We start from the raw sequence: 21,374 nt of genomic DNA on the forward strand, positions 1-21,374 counted from the left end.
TGGATGGCCCTCATGTAACAATTCTAGGATTGACTTCTGATATTGTGAAGGAATTACCACTCGAAGGTCCCAAATTAGACAACCATTATGAGTTGTGAGCTGTAAACGTTTGTTGAAAAATGGAATTAGCTTCTTGTCTAGAGAGTGTGAAGTGGTTGGCCTTCCTCTAGCACAAAAACTGTAGACTTGTGATGGCACTGGGTCCCTCACTGTGGCTGCCTTAATGTCAGTCTCACGAATTGGAAATGCCTGAAACTGTCGTTCTTCCAGAGCACAAACAATTTCTGCTTCATCATCTTGTGCAGGCTGTACCTCCTGTAATGGCAGGCGAGACAACCCATCAGCATTGCCATGCTGGGAAGATGGTTGGTACTTAACTTCGTAGTGATAGGCTGAGAGGATAATGGCCCATCTCTGTAAACGGCTGGCTGTCATCTCTGGGATACCTTTCTGAGGATGAAAAATAGTGACAAGTAGTTTATGATCAGTAATCAATTGAAACTTACAAGTTATGACCCAGCAAATACTGTCTGAACTTCTGGACTCCAAATATGATTCCCAAGGCTTCCTTTCGGATTTGTGCATAGTTTTGTTCAGCCGATGTCAGTTTACATGACACATATGCTATAGGTTTCTCTTTACCGTCAGGGTAAGTATGAAAAATCACTGCTCCTATGCCCACTGGGCTGGTATCACACACAAGACTGAGAGGTAGTGATGGGTCGTAATGTGCCAATGCATCAGCTGATGTCAACAATTTCTTAATTGATTCCATTGCCTTGGTATGCTTACTGGACCACTGCCACTTTTTGTGTTTCTGTAAAAGATTATTAAGACAAGCACAATTAGTTCCTAACCCTGATATGAATCGAGCATAGTAGTTTACCATGTCTAGAAAAGATTGGAGTTCTTCTTGGTTCTGTGGGCATAGCATGGCAGTAATTACTTTGATCTTATCTGGGTTTGGATGAATGCCTGTTTTGTCTAAGACATGGCTCAAGTAAGTTACACTCTCTTGAAAGAAATGACACTTCTCTAGTTTCAGGCAGAGACCAGCAGTGTTCAGCTTCTCCATTACTAGCCTAAGGTGGCTCAGGTGATCCTGTTCAGAGCATCCTGTCACTACTATGTCATCCAAATAGCAAGCCTCTCCTTTTATGTCACCCACAAGTTGCTCAATTAGCTTCTGGAACAGGGCAGGTGCACAACTGAGACCGAAGGGAAGGTGTTTGTATCTGTAACAGGTTATAGATATGTAGTTGTTAAAGGTGATATATTGCTCTAATATTAAAGTCATCAGAGGTTATTACACGAGTGATTGATAACAACTTTGATGTCCTAGTACTTTAAATATCTCAATTGCAAGTAGAGCTGAGTGATAGTAGAAAATTCACTATCACGATAGATATTGACGTATTATTCACGATACGATAATATCACGATAATTACACTTTGAATGATCTTCAGTCAAGCTCCAAGTATTCATTGCATGTTAAGCATAATTAACACCATCATAGATTACTATTTCCAAATGGCTCAGATCACGAAGTGATTGCATGCTATTTGGGATTATATGAAGAAGGTGAAGTCGAGCATATCAATGGTGTAAGGCCTGGTTTCCTAGAGTTACAGCTAGTTGGTCGTTAAATAGAAAAGGATACTAAGCACGTGCGCACATACGCATGCGCAAGGAATCCTTATAAAATTTGCCATGCTTTCACACCTTTGGCCTTTTGACAGTGAGCCAGATGTATGTCAGAATAGGGCATGGGTGGGTGGGACCATTGATATGCTCGACTTCACCTTCTTCATATAATCCCAAATAGCATGCAATCACTTTGTGATCTGAGCCATTTGGAAATTATATTTCAGAAGGCTCTGTCTCACATATCAATGGTGTTATTTGTAGCTCAAAAACATGGTGAAGTCGAGTAAATGTGTTAAGCATGAGCACACACCCACACAAAAATTAATATTTTAGGTCTCACTACTTGTTGACGACAGCACAGCCTGGCCATATGAAGGGTACCGGGTAGGGCGATAATAGAATTTTCTGAACACTGACTCTGTACTCCAGTCTGCAGCCTTCAGGATGTCACTTGTTGTCACTCCAGAATCTGCAGCAGCTGATGCTGATGCACTCCTCGTAGAGTGAGCTGTAAAAATACTAACATCAATACCTGATAGTTTTAGCACTTCCTTTAGCCACCAGGCAATTGTACAAGGTGCTACTGGTTTGTGAGGTATCACTGTGGCCACAAAGAGTTGATCAAACTCCTTCCTCAAAGGAGATGTTACTGTCTGGTAGCGACGGAGAGTCTCTACTGGACACAGTTCTTTGTTCCCAGGAAAGGTAGCAAAAAATATATCAGTTAAAGGTTTACCCTGTCTAGACTGCTTTGCCAGATCAGAGGGCAAAAAGGAAACTCCCTCTGGTTTGAATTGGCACTTACTTATGGTTAGAGATGCTAGATCTGCCGAACGTGATGGCCTAACTAAAGCCATCAGCATGACTAGTTTGTATGTCAGGTGTGTGCATGAAGTTCTAGTCATTTGTTGGTCTTCTGAAATGCTCCCTGATCTTTCCCGCCTCTGGAGTAAGGTTGGTGGAGTCGCTGGAGGTTGTAGGACCTGCCCCCTCGCTGATGGTAATGCAAGGGGGCCTTCTGAAATATAATTTGCTTGGTTTTCTTGTAAGTGCATCAATTAGGTAATTAATTGCGTGGGCAGCCGATATTTCTACAATTTTTGTTACACATAAAAACAATTATTCTAATCAGCCAATTATTCTAATCAGTTTGTTACAGCCTTGTAGCCAAACTTTTCCATGACAAAGCAAGCCAAGTACAGTGGAACCTGTGTTACGGTCACCTGGATTAAGCGGTCACCTCTGCACAACGGCCATGGACACGAGGTCCCAAATATTTTCCCATACAAATGTATGTATTGTTGTCTGCATTAAGCGGTCACCTGTCTAACGAGTATAACGGCCAACCAAGAATTCGCCTATGAATCACTGTATACATAACTTTCTCCTTCATATAGCGGTCGCTACCTTTTATGGTGGCTTGTTAAGCCAACTGTCTGGCACCACGGCACCACTTCAAATAATGCACAATTATCACACTTCCTGCCTTTCAATGAATACTATATAATCTATCAGGCTTCATTGTTTAATTCAATAGCTATAACCAACATTCATAACAAGCTCACCTTGTCCTTTCTGTACTAAAAATATTACTGCATTGCGGTTGGCGCGAGCCTCTTAATAATAATCACTCATTTATAACGGCCATAGCCACTAAAATGCTGCTGACCACCTTATACAGGTTTTCTCTATAACAGCCACCTGTATATAAGGTCAGATATATCTGGTCCCAAGGTGACCATTATAGACAGGTTCCACTGTAGCTATAAAACAGCTAAGCCAGCTTCTCAAGCAGCATTTTTAGTGGAATTCTAGACCCTTCGCGAAGCGATCGACTAATTGTGTGGGCGGCCGATAAATATACACAGCTTGTTATATATAGCCTTGCAACCAAACATTTCGTAAATAAGCAAGCCTAAAGAGTTACAAAACAGTTAAATAAACTTGGTAACAATGTTTCTAGTAATCTTACAGCAATATCGCGACAGCCGTAAGCTGTAATTATCATATCGCGATAATGATTTTTTGATCGCGAGTTGGCTTGTTTGATCGCGAGCATGCTGGCTACAGAACAACCAAAATATTAGTGATGGGCGATATCAGGATTTTCAGAACGATACGATATCGATACGATATTGACTAAAATTGACCGATATTGATACTTTTCGATACGATATTGTAACATTATTTGTTCATGTAAATTGCCAGTTTTCTTACATAATTTGATAGTAGGTAGCTATAGCTATACACAATGGATTCCCCGCCCACATACTCAAGAGTAATAGTGATTTGAAAATTGCTGAAGGTAATGGAAAGCTACAATTAACACTAAAATACATTTTAAAATTAAATTCAGATCACGTGATGTATCGTATCGAAATATCGGATTCTGAAAAATATATCGATACTTTTCGATATCAGCAAAAAATCAAACGATACGATATAATATCGATATATCGCCCAACACTACAAAATATTAAGAACCTTCAGGAAGTTTTGAAAACGGTTAAAGACTGTCGGACATAAACAGACCAAACTGTCAAACAATCAGCTCCAGTGGATGGCTTGCCTCTTGAATGCTGTGGGTTTCTCCAGACAGATGGGGTAATTGGCATAAGGAGTGTAGTATAGATAATTAGAGGAGGTGAAGATTGAAAGCCCAAGAGGTGATGAGCAAGCCAGTAGTGAACTGCATGTCCGACATCTCGCCCAAAACAGTACCCATGACAATCCGAGGAGGCTGCACAAGAGGATTCCCAACCAGGGCTGAGCTGGCAGAGCACATTCTCCAACTGTATGGAACAGAATGGTGTGAGCTGAAGCTAATCGACACACTAGGTACAAGTAAGGCGATGAAGAGGTGGAAAGTGGACACTGCAGCTGACCTGAGGGGAGACCACCCATGACTGGAAACTGTGCTGATTGGTAGACAATGTTACAATGTCTACAAGATGCCTGGTGACAGTTCATGTTTTTTTCATGCATTTAGCTGTCACTTTTTTCCTGCACAAAATGAAGAAATCTGGTGTATCTGTTAGTAGTTTAACATCAGATATTATAAAGCATGATGACTGTATATTATAGTAAGTAATGGAAGATTTACATCCTTTCAGTTACAACAATGTTATTACACTCATTACATGTAATAGTTGTAACATGGGCATGAGGGCTTTGCCTGATATGTATGCCCGACTGCCCGAGGGCCGCAGGCCCGAGGGCATAGATATCAGGCAAAGCCCGAATGCCCGTGTTACAGCTAATATGTAACACTTGTTAGGCTGATAGCCTGTACAGGGCGATCAACCCACCCAAGCCAATACGAGTGCAGCCACTGGATGTATTATATATGCATACCTAAAATTTTCAATTATGGGTCAGCACCTGGTTACAATAAATGGACATATCCTAGAGATATCACGAAGAATTTCCGTTACGCGAGTTTAATGTTTTAATCAGTGCTATTGAATCGTTTATGGGAAAACTACGCAGTTCATTAAAGGCCTAGACAGGTAAGCTTGCTTGTAGAGTGGTTACTCCGTTTAGAGTGGTAGCTTCGTGATGGGGGCATGTCCGTATTTGAAAATGTGCAGAAACGATTGAATGAATAAGCTATAGCGCTAGTTTTCACCTTAGCCCAATGTTTTTCAACTTGTAGGATGGCAAGGATAACAAAACGCTTTCCGTTTGAGTGGTTTTCATAGCGAAATCCAAGTCGTGCATCCTAATCACGTGAGTATTAATTGATCCCCACAATCGATTTCAGCATCAACGTCTATATAATCACTGCCAGGTTCTACATTTCATATGTAGCCTGGCTAGCTGGGCTACATACGAAATGTAGCCCGGGTGGCTCCCCCGATCCGAGGCGTGAAAAGCCTTAATAAATAAAGTAATAATTACATGAAAAGTAGCTCCTACAAACCACGTGTTTTCAGTATGCAGCTCTAGAGAACTCCACCGAGTTCCTTGGCAGGTTCTGTACCTATGTTCATCTCACATACAATAACTAACCCACACACAAGAACTGCACAACTTTCCATCAATATTATAAACAAGTTTCAAATGACAAAGAAATGTTGATGGTGATATATACCTTTTATGGTAATATATACCTGCAAGTGCAGATTATAAAAAAGGAAAGAGATGTATATTATTAGATAAATTGATTACACAATTATTGTTGTGTAAGGCAGTAGGAGCTGACCATTCCACTGTTGAGTAAGTGTTCAGAACAATGTTGGCAGGCAGGAATGTCTCATATATCCACCACAGCTACCAGCACAGATGACAGTAGCCATGCTACACCAGATCCCATTACTACCACAGCATCACAAGTGGAACAATAACATCAGTAGTGGGATTTGTACTGGTACAACGACACATAGTAGTAGCTCTCATAGAATAACAATGTCCCCTACACCATGATACATGTATAGTTAATTAAGTACATTATAAAATTATTGAAGAGCCAAGGGGACCAAGACTAGGAACATCTTATCTCCCAACATAAACAGTGGTCAAGGACAGTTGAAGATGTGCAGCTAACAAGAAACAATGTCTTCATTTGAGAATTTTAAAACTTACTAGAAACTGACACACTGTATGCTTAGTTGGTGATTACCAGTACACTGAACATGTTGTAACCATTACCTGTGACATCACCGAGAACCTCTTAAAGAAGTGATGAGGTCGTCAGTAATTCTTCAAGTGGTCCACTACCTAACACCTCTGCAGAAAGAGACCCCCTCAGGGGTATACCACCTTGGATGTCTCCAGGTGTCTTTGGGAGCTAACCTGCTTGTCATTTACAATGTAGATAATCGGCAATTTAATTATAGAGGAGAAATGTGGCAAGTTTAGTATAATGAACACTTTGATCAATGATCATGTAGGACACTAACCTTGTCTGAGGGCTTTTACCCCCATGTGCAGCTGGTACCCCAGACTCTGGTCAATGTCTATGCACTAAGTACAGTGTAATGACCACCTTCATAATATCATTTTGAAGTCCCACATTGTACTACTTATTTTCTTTATTGTTTGAGACATGAATTAGGAGATTTAATAAAACAAACACTTAATCACCAACATACTCCAATTCTATAATATCTATAATAATTTCACAACTGATCTTACAGTTCCGGATGACTGACTTTGTACGTATCTAGACCATACATGTCATTATAATGGTCAGCATTCACCACTACTTTAGCCACACCATGCAGACTGCACTTTAAAGAGACATTGGAGAAACTTGCCAAACGTGTACAAGAAACTTGGTATAATGAGCTACATATTGCTCTCTTAAGTTTACATGGAGCAATAGAGGAAAATGGAAACAGCCAAGGAGACATGGCTGTTACAGTAAAGGATATATACATTAAATGCTATTTCTTTGACAACATCACTACCACCTTCAAGACAAGAGGAATATGGAGAAGACAACATGGAGAATGAAAATCGTAACTTAGAGGAAGGTGCAGTTGTACTGGTAGACAGATAAAAGATGATTCACCTCCAAGAATGATAGAGGGACAATAGCATAGAACTTTGCTGGGATAAAAAGTGGGAAGGTAGTAGGATAGCAGCCTAACAGCACACAACAACTGTACGGAACTCTAAATATTTGTTCTGAATACAAGTAGACTATACCCTGGCAGTAGTATATAACAGTCCTCGCAATAACAGTAGGGCTATGACTATAATATGCTCTAGTGATACAAATAAGTAGCTTTATAACATCATTGCATGTAAGAAGCTATCTACCCATTACCTATTGTTGTAATCAATTGTATTGTGTCTAAAGTACATGTCTAAAGTACATGTCCCATAATTATAATCTACAGTATTGTACATCATGATCACGCACGCATGCACGCACGCACGCACTCACACTCACACAACATAGCTACTGTCATTTGCATCAGTATTCAAATCCCGTAACGCCGTGCGTAACTGCGTAACATTGTGCGTAGTGGTTATTTTATCACGCTAACCACTGGTTATCGTGATGGGCATAACCACCATCCATTACCATGGTTAACGTGATAAAATAACATCAAACGCACTGCTCTACAAAGTCACGCACGGCATTACGGGATTCGAATACTGATGCAAACGACAGTACACACATTATAAACAACCAACTCACACTTATCAAGTGTAAATTTTCCTACAATATAACAAAATAATAAATTCACTTCTGTACACCATTATGCTAATAATTATGCCTTCAAATAAGATGTTATTCACAACAACAATGTGTACATGTATACATGTATTGATAATAATATAATATGTGCAGTAAACATGTAATCTCTATCCAATACTGTAACAATACTGACATTCAAAGGACTTGTGATTACAACAACAAGTTGTTTGCAGGTGGTCAGTGGTAGCTGTTACTAAGAGGAAAATGACTGCTCAGATAAACACACACACACACACACACACACACACACACACACACACACACACACACACACACACACACACACACACACACACACACACACACACTACACTACACTACACAGTACACACACACCACACACACACACACACACACACACTACACACTAGTTTATTGGTTAACAAATGAAACCTCACAATAATTATTATGAAGCATGTGGTTTATATTTCAGTCAAGTAGTTATGAAGATTGTGCATAATAGCTTAATTACGGTACCACTCAAACACAACGTCATCTCGTGAGAGTGTGAGTAACTAAATTTTTGGTTTTCTGTCCTCCTCTCAAGTATACTAGCATGTGGGTGGGCAGTCCATTTCCATTATTCCATTGTACCGAGAATAAATCAAATCGAACTACCTAATAACATTTTTAGCTTGTACCTTCCATCTTTTACGTTACAGGAATACACATTAATTATTGTGAAATTGTGCTGAATTTGATAACACACTGACATGTGATTACTAAGCCTGTTCTAAAGACATTTTTGTGTTTAACCAATGCTGCCAAGCTGTCATGAAGGGAAATGGAGGCTGGTTTTAGGGTGATATTTTTGGCTGGAAAAGCTCAGTTCTTCTTGATCCCTAATACACTTTATAGTATACAAGAAAACAACAGAATATGGAACAGAAATTTTGAAGTAAACAGATGCAGGCAGTAGACAGGAACTTACTTGGAGTGGCATTATACAGTATACAAAAGGGGTTTATGGCCACACAATGCTGCAATTGCATAAAACAAACAAAATTCTCTGCATTAGACTAAACAGGGTTCACCCCTGTAGCTCTACCCGTGTTAGTGTAAATTCAATAACAGACGCTGACGCAAACCACCACACGGCTTTGGAAAGCTCATCCACTCAGTCTGTGTAGTTTAATTGCTCATCGAATTACGAAGCACGTATACAATCAAAGATTGGAACAGCTTGCCAGTATCTGTCATAGAATCAGAAAACATAGATACATTTACTAATTACTTATTGTCTATCTAATTGTTTGCTGTATATCTTATGTGTATGTGTGATTTCTTTGGGGCGTTGATCGCCTCGGCAATTGCCGTCTGCCCAGTAACAATAAATAAATAAATAAATACAACAAAAAGAACATACACAACTAGTCTATGTGGTTCTCACTTGTAGTATACATGAGAACACTCGGTTGTTCAGCCTTCTTCGTGAGTATCTTCGCCGCCTTTCACTCGGATGTCAATGTCAGGCACTCCACAAGCTTGGCACTCGGCCTTCCGAGGCCGCCGAGGGCGACGCCGTTTGATAAGTTATAAACATCACCAGTTTCTAAAGTAGAAACACAATATTATGTACGAAAATTGGCTTTACCTGATAGACACTTAGTGATACTTTGGCACTTCAAACTCCTCTCTTGCTCCTTTCGGACTACTGCGCATGCGTGATTTAGATATTTCATTGAATGCGCACTACTGAGACACGCTTTATAGTACAGTATAGATTTTCCAAAAGACATGGTACACATCTATATCTAGTCGTGCAATGAGCTGCTCTCCATGAGGGCCAGTCCCCCTGCATGCGGAATTGTCTAGTGTGGCGGCGCCCGCTATTGTAGTTAATCAGCGGGCGCCGCAACACTACTGTGGTAAATTTTATATTAGAAGAAAAGAGTCATTTTCCAACTGTGTATTTTTGGGTGTTTATTTTTGTCAGGCAATAGTGCCTTCATGTATCATGTGCCTTAGTGGTTGGTTGTCTGTGAATGATGATTCTATTACAAATGTGATGTGTATCCTCGTGACAACCGTTCAATAAATTTCCTGATATCATTTGAGATTTGCCATGGTGATCACAAGCCCCACAACAGTCCAAACTGTGTAGCTATTCGACTATTCTAAAGTGGCCATGGATTGTGTCAACATCTGGCTTACCTCTTCTGCTAAAATCCTTAAGTAAGATTCCAAATCTTCGACACTAAATTTTGACAGATTCTGAACAAAATTCCAACTTGTAGCTAATTATCAATAATTTGGATGTCAAAACTTTTACAAATACTTTTTATCTAATATTGATGAAATGTAAATGATTCTAATTTTATTCTAAGATTCCAATGTGTTGTACAGGATCCCAGTTGGTGTCAGACCACTAGCGTATGAAAAATCGGTCAGTGTATACAACCATATACACCCTTCTAAAATCTATGGTAGGTACAAGATGGCATATACGTAGTAAAAAGTATTTTGAAACATTTGAATGTTTCTATCTACAGTATATGCTGAATTATGAATGGGAAACAATTGCAAACAGTCAATGTAATGATACAGCAAATATTAATATATACACTTGGTTACCAACTAAATTAATTATAATCTGGCAATCAAGATTATTATAGTAGTAAATACATAGGCTAACTTGTATTCCTGTAAGGTCGTGCCACTAATATTATAAATAGTATGTCCTGCTTTTCATCAGTGACTACATGCATTTCCATTGCCACATTCATCATTATTAAAGAATTAGCCATTATGTGCCTGAATACTGAACATGCATAGGTCAGGTTTTAACATTGTCATGCTTGTACAGAATAATCACAGAATGCAGTGAGCCTTTAACATTGTAACGTTTGAAGAACTGTACAAGCACAAACTACACGTCAAACAGACGTCACAGGTGTTTGTCATTGGAGACCGTACATAAAAAACAGACCAGAATCTAGCATGAAAATTGGACACAGACTAGCTATTGTGGCAATAATGGTAATGACCTGCCTGCAGAATTTTCAGATGAAAAACAGAAAATCAAATAGTGGTTTAAGTGTGTAATGCCTTATAGAAGATTTCATATCAATCCTTCAACACTTCATCACACAATGTACGTATGTAACAACATGTCAAGTTATAGTCTGTTCTCTAATCTCATGTGCCCTGACAGTCTTATCTGTGTTGTAGCAATGTATCCACCTTTTAGCTAAAACAAGGTTACATGTCTGGCTCATAAGGGAGATACCCTTTACACATCTCACTACCACAGTAACACGGTTTTCCAGATCCAGCCAGAGTGTCACCGTAACTGAAACACAACTCTGTTCCCATGGTAACAGCCCTCAAGGTAAACAAACACAGTCTAGGTACAATGGAATCAGATCGTACTGGCAACATTACTAAATTAGGATCACAGGAATGATTAATAAACCTTGCTGTGTTCCCCTTAACTGTAGCATCAATACAAGTACACAACGTCTTGACTGTACCAAAGTGTTCCTTATAAATTAGCACAAAACAAGGGTCTGCAGGGGGTAACGTTGACAACTTGTTCTTAGCATTACTGAGGGGGATCAGTTCACCAACATACTCGCATACAAACTCTCCTTTTACTAAATCTCTAGTTGTTCTAACTCCGTAGCCTTTCTTGTCTGTCTGATAAACTTGTAGTGCTGGATGGTCACCTCTTTGTGTGCCGCGAGTTTTACAGTCCGCTCCACAAGCGCACCAACTGTTACACTCATAAATAGGAGGCGCTTCAGGCGATAATTTAAAGGGTAGCAATGCCCCATCGTCATCATAAGCTGGAGGGTATCCCTTGAGGCAACTACACGTGTTGGGGGATCTCCCGCATTCTCCTGGATCACACGAGCAGGAGTGACTCTCACCAGCTTGTAACGATACTCCACTGGGCGTAACACAACTAGAAATGTTCTGATAGTTGCTAGGTGACTCACACATCAGTTTTACACGCTCCAACTTTACAATCAAGTTGAGAATCAAGTTTACTGCTGTGCACGCGTTAAGTTTCGGGTTAAATTTACACGTCACCCTCCCATTCTAACGCGCAGGGACATCTAGTTTAAAGCCGCCTACTCGAAGGATCGAGCGGGGGATAGAGATGAAGGCGGGTCGGATCAAGGTGCACAAATGGTTTGCTTTTGGATCCTTGATTGTTTCAGGGCTGTTGTTGTATGGAACTAACTTCACTGTCGTGCTTGGAGTTGCCATTATCCTCTTTTTGACATTAGGTGGTTGGAAAGTCCTTGTTCGAGCGATTAAAATATGTCAAGTAATCCCGAGAGACCTCAGGTATATTGTGTAGTTACACCATAGTTATTAGCGGCTTATTCATTTGTTGACATGCATATTTGACCTTAGCTGACCCTATAGACTGGCATTTTCATCATTTGTCTTTATCCCGGTCTTTATCTCCCTGAGGCATTATTTTACACGCTTTTTTCATGATTTCAAATTGAAGGTGTTGATCTAAGAAGCAACTTGACTTTTGTTTAAAGTGAATAGCTCATTCTACTCCAAATTATGATCATTTTATTACTTAAATTTATTCACCATTGGGGTGTAAACATAGATCGTATATTATTCATACCCGTACGAAGAATATATGATCTATGGTGTAAATTAGCTACCAAAGAGCATGTACGCAAATAACTTTATATGGCTAATATAAATGAACATAACTTTAATCACATAAAAAAAGTTTGTTTTCCTTGCAAGACCTTTAAACATTTAAAATATTTTCCGTCAGTGTATGCAGTGCCTGTATACGTATGCTATTAGATAGTCTGGCTCCCCTTCGCAGAAAAGTAAAGGTCTGGTGAAATACAAATGTCAAATTGTTTCAAAAGGAATTCAGTCAGACAGCATACGTAACTGCTTGTTATGTCAGATAATTGCCCTTCAACTCGAACAACAGCATTGTATTGCCAAGGTGACTTCTGTGTGAACATCATTGGTACACATTAATTGGCTACTGCCGAATCTGGGTGGTAGAAATGATTTAGTATCTGTATTTCACCAGACCTTTACATTTTTGTGAAGGAGCAGGCGGCGCCAGACTAGCTATTAGAGAGGAAGATGAAATATCAACATGTAACGAGTGTATCAATTTCATGAGTTAACAAATGATGTCATTCTTATGGCCACACGTCTATTGTAACTTGGCTCTTTGTAGAAAACCAGAAACTGCTATTTGTCAATCAGTAGCTACCTGTGAGAAATTTAAAACGACAACACCTTACAAATTATGTTGGGTTGGAGGGTAGAAATGTTGATATTTCAAATTCACTTTCCTCATGTAATTACATGCAGGCATTGCCTCCAGCTGTAACATCAATGGGTACCTATGTTTACTGGAGAAGCAAATGCCCAACTGTCCTTGTCATTGCTTAGCGGTATTGGGGTCACTGTGGAATTTCAGGTTCTGCGGCTAGTCCTCTTGCAGGTTGCTAGCCCTGCCTAAAACAGGAGGAGGTTTGCCTGCACAAGGCTCAAGCACCTAAGTGGTGCACAAGCATCCCAGTGCTGTATCGCTGGGCAGCAATAGTTGTATTTCGCACAGCTGCCGTAAGCTTTTCTTTGCAGGCATTGTTGACTGTGTACCCTGAGCCATTCGCGGAAATTACATTTCGGTCAATATCAACATGCTTAGAGATGACACAACTGCCCCCCAAAGTTGGTTTGTCATCTGACTCCCAGAGGTGCATCTCTGGCTTTGAATTAATGCTTGCCTTGCTTAAACATGTCTTCAGCCATCTAGCTGTAGTACTTCCTGTTACTGGATCATGCTTTCCAACCTAGTTTTCTTCTATACCAACACCCCAGACTCATTATGAACTCCTGCTTGGTAATTCTGGTCTCCAGCTATAAAACCTCTGTAGTTATAATTACTTTGTCAGTCTCAATGCAAACAGGCCTATTTCTAATGGGCCCATTAGTTGATTCATCTGTCTAAAGATTGTGGGTTTAGCCTCCAATCTCAGTGTTCTTTCATTGATCTCGATTCCTAATTCACTGTCACATTGTCCTTGGACAATCCCATGTTGTTTCTGCTACCTGACACAATACAAGGAGTGAGTTCCCCAGTTTGTTGATGTCACTGCTGTGAGTTTCATCTGAAGTGTTTGGCAAAACATTGCAGAATCATGAATTCTATTTGTAGTTTGATATAGGCTGCCTTCCCTGACAATCTTCACCTTGTTTGTTGTCTACCTTTGTGGGTTTCCTATCCCATCCTGGAGGCATCCGACTCTACTGTCATACCAGGTATCCGGGATGAGGTCTAGGAGTAACCCCTCCATTTTGAAATGTTTGTCCTTCACAAATGCATTGAGAGCTATTGGGCTTACTACTATTTCCCCCTCCTCCCCTCATTCTACTAGAATGACCTGTGATAAAAAGTTTTCTTGGGAAATAGTAGCCTCCACTACTGCACCTTTCGACAGTAGTTCTTTGACCTCCTTGGAGATCTTTCCCTGCTCCTCTGTGGAGTATTTATCTCCGGCATGGGGCTTGGTTTGCCAGGCTATTTGAACCAATTCCAGTTGGTATCTCTCTATCATAACTTGCAAGACCTGTTATTTACTGGGTTAACTAGTATGTGACTTTTTATAGTCAGATCTGTCTGGCTTGTCAACACCTCTAAGTGATGCTTCTGATGTGAGACATAGGGTTGACACATATTTTTAAAAATTGGCACATGATTGTTGACATATGTTCTGTTTTTAGTAGAGGTGTACCGATATACCGATACATATCGTATCGGTGGCCGATATAGACATTTCTCGGTGGGAGCCGATATTGCTGCTAAAAACCGATACGATACACCGATATACAACTGAACTATCTTGAGGACACTGTCCAATGATCAAGCCATATTATAAACCCTACTATTTAACTAACAAGGGCGAGAAACAGTAGTTATCTTCTTTGTCTAAAAGCAGTACGTTACGCGAAGCCATCTAAGTGCGTGGATAATTACTGTTTTGTCACAAAGCTTACCAATCATACAACAAACACTCATAGTCGTGGGCCTGGGGAAACAGCAAAAAGATGAACCAAGAGCAGCATAAAACAACCAGCCATCTCTACAAGCCATTAAAATGCGGAGTAATCCGGACTAATCTTGGCAGGGGCATGTATTAAAATATTTGTGGGTGCCTTATAGTCTGAGTTGTCAATAGAGGCCACACCACCATGAGTAACCAAGCATAGCCAATAATCTTAAGACTGTCTTCAGTAGTTTCTTCAGAAGCTAAAATAAAGTAAACATGGCATATGTGGTTCTTCAAACATAAATAGCTACACTTAGTTATATCAGTATATCGTATCGGTATCGTATCCGTTTGAAAATGATTAATCCATATCATATCGGTATCGGATCGGTTTAGTTTTCTTATATCGGTACACCTCTAGTTTTTAGTTATTTTGGAGAACTCTCTTCTCTCTGGTTTCTTGGTCCTTGATTGTATTTCTTTGGCTTGTTAGAGGGTGGCCCTTGCTGTATAATTAAGGTGACACTGAAAAACCATCTTGGTTTCTTTTGGCCTTAATTTCTTATTTTCCCATCACCCACCCACATGCCACTTTACCTACCCATTGGTAATTATTGCTGTAATTAAGGTTAAAGAAATATCAATATTTTTTGTGCTGTTAAATATTAAAATACTCTAATAGAGCAGTCAACAATTCTATAGCACTCAGTTATCTTACTATAGCAATCAAAACCATTATTTATTTACTTCGAAACATTTTACTACTCCTCTTATGTGTTGCTTTGTTGTTGTTGTTGTCTGTGACGTATGAAAAGCCACAGCCCTTTAAAACATCTATCCCCTTGCTTGAAACAAGTTGGCTGGTGGACAGTGGATTGTCATTTTGAAGGCTCACCAAAATAATGAAATTAGTTATTAATAATAGTAACCTCACTACCTGATTGCTCTCAAGGTGACTGGAAATAAGGAATCTTATTATGTTGGCTGTGCAGGTGGATTCACTGCCTTCTTCAATGCTGCAGCTGGTTCAAACTTCACTCTTCAAAGGGTTGTGATCCTTTATAATCATCGTGAGGTCAACAGTTGTGGGTGTAAGTGCTGAATTCAACTTACATCACTAGCCAGTTGTTGGTACCACTATATTTTGTATTGCTTTTGACTCTTTGAAATTTGTGTTCTACAAATTAAGTTATTGTACGACTTGGCATTTATTTGAGCCTATTGTAATCTCATACTTGATCCTGTATTAAAACAGTGGTTCATAAACGACCTGGAATTTATTTAAACCAGGTTTAGTACAGATAAATACGATACCTGTAAAATAGCAATTGCTGGCAAGCAAGTTACATGAATATTTCTGAACCTAACAACATGAAACACACTTGCATAATTTTCTATGCACACAAATATGTGACTTTATTGTCTATTACAGGCATAAAAAGATGGGTACAGAGTTTATTATGGAACTGGAACGCTGTAGAGCAGAAAATTCTACAATACTTGATCTGTTTAATCGCACACTTGTCAAGCACAGAAACAAGCCAGCCATTTTGTATGAAGATCAGATATGGACATTTCAAGATTTAGAGGAGTACTCTAATTCTGTAGCTAACTATTTTCATAGTGAAGGCTTCACATTTGGTGATACAGTTGCTATACTGTTAGAAAACTCACCAGAATATGTTGGACTATGGCTGGGAATGGCAAAGATTGGAATCCATACAGCACTTATTAATACTAACTTGTCTGGAGATGGTTTACTGCATTGTATAAGTGTTTCTGGAGCAAAGTGTTTAGTGTATGGAGGGAAGTTTTCTGAAGTGGTGGCTAATATTTCTTCTTCATTGCAAGGTATGTATGTATGATGTATCCAGTTTTAATTTTAAAATTATATACACATTTCAAGTTGTACTTCTATTGATCCTAAGTAAAATTCCCACCCTTGGCTAAAAAGTCTTGCACACACACCACACGCACGCACGCACACACACACACCACACACACACGCATAACACACACACTACACAAATGCACAGTACACACACTACACTACACACACACGCACACTACATACACACACTACACACACACACACACACACACACACTACACTACACTACACACACACTACACTACACACACACACTACACTACACACACACACACTACACAGGCTTGATGTAGTGCTTTAATAATTACATTGTATTATAAAAATTAGTTTATGGTGTGCTTTTAGGTGATGATGTTGGAGAGTTTAAAATGATGTGTGTTCATGGATACTCATCAGTTGTCCAAAATGCTGTTAAACTTGATGAGAAATTAGGGGCTGCTTCTAAACAACCCCCACCAGATGGACTATACGACAAGTCTTTCTTTGGTAAGTATTGTTACTACTGTGTTCATAATCTTTATTGTCTATTTGACAGGAGTTCTGTTTTATATTTACACTTCTGGGACTACTGGACTACCCAAACCTGCCATTATAAAACACAGCAGGTAAACCTGACTTCATATATGGTCATTGATAATCCACACAAAACAGCCAAGCTGTGAAAAAGGTGTGGCCTTTAATTATTTTAGGCTGTATGAAAGAAGTTGTGAAATTAAAGGAAATGGCTGCAATAATGTTAATGAAAAATAATAATAATCGCTGTGCATTTATATTGCAGCCATTTCTTGGCCACCACCTTTGATTTCACTTCAAGTTATTGGTTATTGAAGGCTGCACCTTTTTTCACAATTTGACTGTTTTTATGGGATTTCATTTCTATTTGTACACTATGTGGCTGCATGGCCTTGGGGTTTATTTTATCTACAGACACAATGATGTTTATTGGAAGACAGAAGTTATAATTATAATTTATTTGACTTTTTGGTAGTTTAATTGTAATACTCTAATAGAGCAGACATTTTTTGTTGAGGAATTCTAATAGAATGCACACAGATTGTTCTAGAATTTCCATTGGTAGATCTATGAAATTATAAACTTTTAGAAATTTCTATTTATGAAGGTCATCAGCTGTGATAGTAACGTTATTTCGACATGTTTCATGTGCTTTTTTACTCCACAGTGTCTGTACTCTAGTATTCAACCCAGCATTTACAGTTGTTTGGTTTTTGCTTTGTTACTCTTCAGCTGTTACTTCTTCATTTTCTAACTATCAAAAGACACTGGTACAATGGCTAGTCTATGTACATACCAAATTTCAAGTTGTTCCCATTAGCATTTTATGTGAATAAACGTTCATAGCACCGTTGCAAACTTAGTGCATGAATTTTTCTTTATACATCCTTTATCTGTACCAAATTTCAAGATAATTGAATTGCACATTTTCATTTTATAATAAGTGTGCGAAAAAATAAAAAATCTATACCCCTGAACAAGAAAAAACTTGAAGTTTTGACCACTCATATCTCATGAGTGACTGGAGGGAATTTAATCAAATTTTCTGTGTGGCCTACCTTATACCTGGAGGACAGCTATAATTCCAGAAGAGACTATGAGCTATGCAGGTATGAAAATCACACTTTATTTTCGTCCTGTCAATATGCACACAGTGTGTAATGTGCTGGAGCTCTTGGCCGCATGACACGCTACCATGTGTCTTGGTGTGTTACTGGTTTGCTCATATTATTCTGTGCTAAATTAGGTACCTGTTTTCTACACTGGCAATATCTAAAGCATTTGGGATACATGAGTCAGACATCATCTATAATACTCTACCACTCTACCACAGCAGTGGTAACACGTTGGGTGTAGGAGCAATGATTACACTGGGGAGTACTTTAGCTCTGAGGAAGAAGTTCTCTGCCAGTAACTTTTGGAATGACTGCATCAAATACAAGTGTACGGTAGGTCAATACACAGTGTGTACAAATGGCACAACATGCAAAATCCAAGTTATACTACTAGACTATTGGCCCTTATTATGCATATCTGCAGCTTGTTGGGTGGTCGTTGAGTAGAGATATTAGGCAGACCATAGCACTGCACACTAATATTATGTAACACTTCAAAGCCTTTAATGTAGGCTGATTTGATGTCATCTGATTTGATGTCATCTGGTATAATGTCTAAAGCCTTTGGATTTTAAGTATCACTAGTTGTTACCATACAATATGGTGGTACTGTACATGCATGAAAGTTAGTGCTTCCCACAAAAATATCCAACCAGTCTTATAATACCATCACAGCACCTTAGCAATACCAAACAGTAGGTTAGAAGCAGTTTAGTGATATTATTGTGAAATGTGTCAACAGAATGACATCACATGCACACAAAAAGTTTCTATAAAATTTTATAAATGACTCATTAATATAAAGTGAGGGCAGAGCCGGAGCCCACAGTCTCGCCGGTCCGGCATTGGCAGGACCACTTTTAATTTGTAAAAAGATTGAGATAGTCGAATAGAGCAGTCATACTCCAATAGAGCTGTCATTGTGATACTCTAATAGAGAATTCAGTATAGACTATAGCCCAATAAAAGTAGCGTGCATTACTATGACCTTCACTGCAGTCCATGGATGGCTGGACCACTGAGCTCCAGCCCTGTTTTTTGAGTGATAGTACGACCCCTGTATTATTGTACTGTATGATAATTATGTTGTTCTGCTTTCACAGGTGATAATATACATTGGTGAAATTTGTCGATTCTTACTATCTCAGCCAACTAAACCATCAGACACACAACATTGTGTTAGGTTGGCTTTTGGAAATGGACTAAGAGCTCACATCTGGGAAACGTTTGAGGAACGTTATCAGATTCCTCAAATTGGTGAATTTTATGGTGCAACAGAAGGAAATACTGGTGTAACAAATACCACAGGAAAAGTTGGTGCTGTTGGATTTATTTCATTTTTAACTCCAAGTTCTGTTCATCTTATACGTATTGATCCTGACACAAATGAACCAATTAGAAATTCTTCTGGATTTTGTGAAATAGTGGATTACAATGAACCAGGAGAAATAGTGGGAGAAATTATTCCAAAAAGTGCAACCAGACAATTTGATGGCTACAAGGGACTTGAGAGCCAGACACGGAAGAAAATATTAACTGATGTTTTCACCAAGGGGGATATGTACTTTCATAGTGGTGATATCATGAAAATGGACGAACAAGGCTACCTTTATTTTACCGACAGATCTGGAGACACGTTCCGCTGGCGTGGTGAAAATGTATCCACTACAGAAGTTGAGAACACTGTTGCTAAGATACTTAATGATTCCCAGGTGGCTTGTTATGGTGTGGAGATAACTGGTAGTGAAGGTCGTGCTGGAATGATAGCTGTTGTGAAACAAGATGATATTGACTTTGTTGAGCTTGCAAAAGAAGTTCAGAAGAGATTACCCAGTTATGCTGTTCCACTGTTTGTACGTCTTGTTGATAAACTAGACTATACCAGTACTAGCAAGATCATGAAACGTCAGCTCAAGGAAGAATCATTCAACATTAATTGTATTAATGATCCAGTGTTCTTCCTGGAGCCTGTCAACAAAGTGTATGTCCCTCTGACTGTAGATATCTACAAGAAGATTTGTGATGAAGAATATAAGTTTTGATTGTTATTCTGTTTTGTGTGTTTTTGTGTGACCACACTTCCTAATCTATTTGCTACCATTAGATATTTATGTTCAGTGGTCCGTGATCTGTTGACATATTGTATGCAAAGTATTTACTAACAGTATTACATGGTACAGTCATACTAATAATTTTTATTTTGTACTGACTTTTTTATACAGTTACACATTACCAGAAATGATAGAGAATTTAGAAAAAGAACAAATTTTAATGGCTTTGGGATGGACTAAAAGTCACATATGGTAAAAGTTTAAGGAACGATATCAGGTACATCACAGAATGTAGTGATGCATATATCCAAACACCAAGCTAAGAATACTAAATATTGCCAATGAAATTTAATACCATGCATGAATGAATCTATTCTACGTACATCTCAAATACCTTAAATTCACTGTAAATTGTATGTATGAATGGAAACATTTTTACAAATAATAATAATATTAAGCTTCGGATATCAAATTATCAACACCAATAGGCTGCTGTTGCTGTCAGACCTTTGGTGCTGGCCACTGTAAAGCTTTATTAATAATATTTACAACTAGCTGATTAATTATCCATTGTTGTTCAGTATAGGATTTGTAGTGTTCACACATACAGGATTTCATGTTACCAATGGCCTTTAGCAAGTTCCACTGTGGTATACACTAGTAATATCCTTTGATCAATATGTAGCAAAGCAGCTGTGAACATACAGTAGTCCATTGTAGACATAAGGCTACATAATGATGCATTCATATAATTGAGCATTATGTAGCTTTGCTTAATTTTTAGTTGCTGCTGAAATGAGACATAGTAGCTAAAAGGATCACCGTCCTCTCTTTAATTGGTTGCTATAATAGAGTTTGTCACATTATAGCTATATAGGCCTCTAAATGACTGCTTTATGTATGGTTCCTAACATGGCTCAGTGTTTAATTTTAACTGCATTGTTTTT

The 21,374-nt window shown here is 38.8% G+C and overlaps 1 protein-coding gene across 3 annotated transcripts; it reads left to right on the forward strand.

The window, feature by feature from the left end:
* Positions 1-11,908: 11,908 nt before the first annotated feature.
* LOC136258192 (long-chain fatty acid transport protein 4-like) lies at positions 11,909-20,763 on the forward strand. Of its 3 annotated transcripts, XM_066051516.1 has the most exons (7): positions 11,956-12,035; positions 12,095-12,155; positions 16,290-16,708; positions 17,094-17,234; positions 17,284-17,353; positions 18,508-18,709; positions 19,480-20,761. In XM_066051516.1, the coding sequence occupies exons 3-7, from the start codon at positions 16,300-16,302 to the stop codon at positions 20,416-20,418; spliced, it is 1,761 nt and encodes a 586-aa protein (XP_065907588.1). In that variant the 5' UTR covers positions 11,956-12,035; positions 12,095-12,155; positions 16,290-16,299; the 3' UTR covers positions 20,419-20,761. The 3 variants fall into 3 exon arrangements, with proteins under 3 accessions (XP_065907586.1, XP_065907588.1, XP_065907589.1); XM_066051514.1 differs by having other exon boundaries at positions 11,909-12,155; positions 19,480-20,763; XM_066051517.1 differs by lacking the exons at positions 11,956-12,035; positions 12,095-12,155 and adding an exon at positions 15,927-15,948.
* Positions 20,764-21,374: the final 611 nt, after the last annotated feature.

The sequence above is a fragment of the Dysidea avara genome, chromosome 6 (genome assembly GCF_963678975.1).
Source record: "Dysidea avara chromosome 6, odDysAvar1.4, whole genome shotgun sequence".
Lineage (NCBI taxonomy): Eukaryota > Metazoa > Porifera > Demospongiae > Dictyoceratida > Dysideidae > Dysidea > Dysidea avara.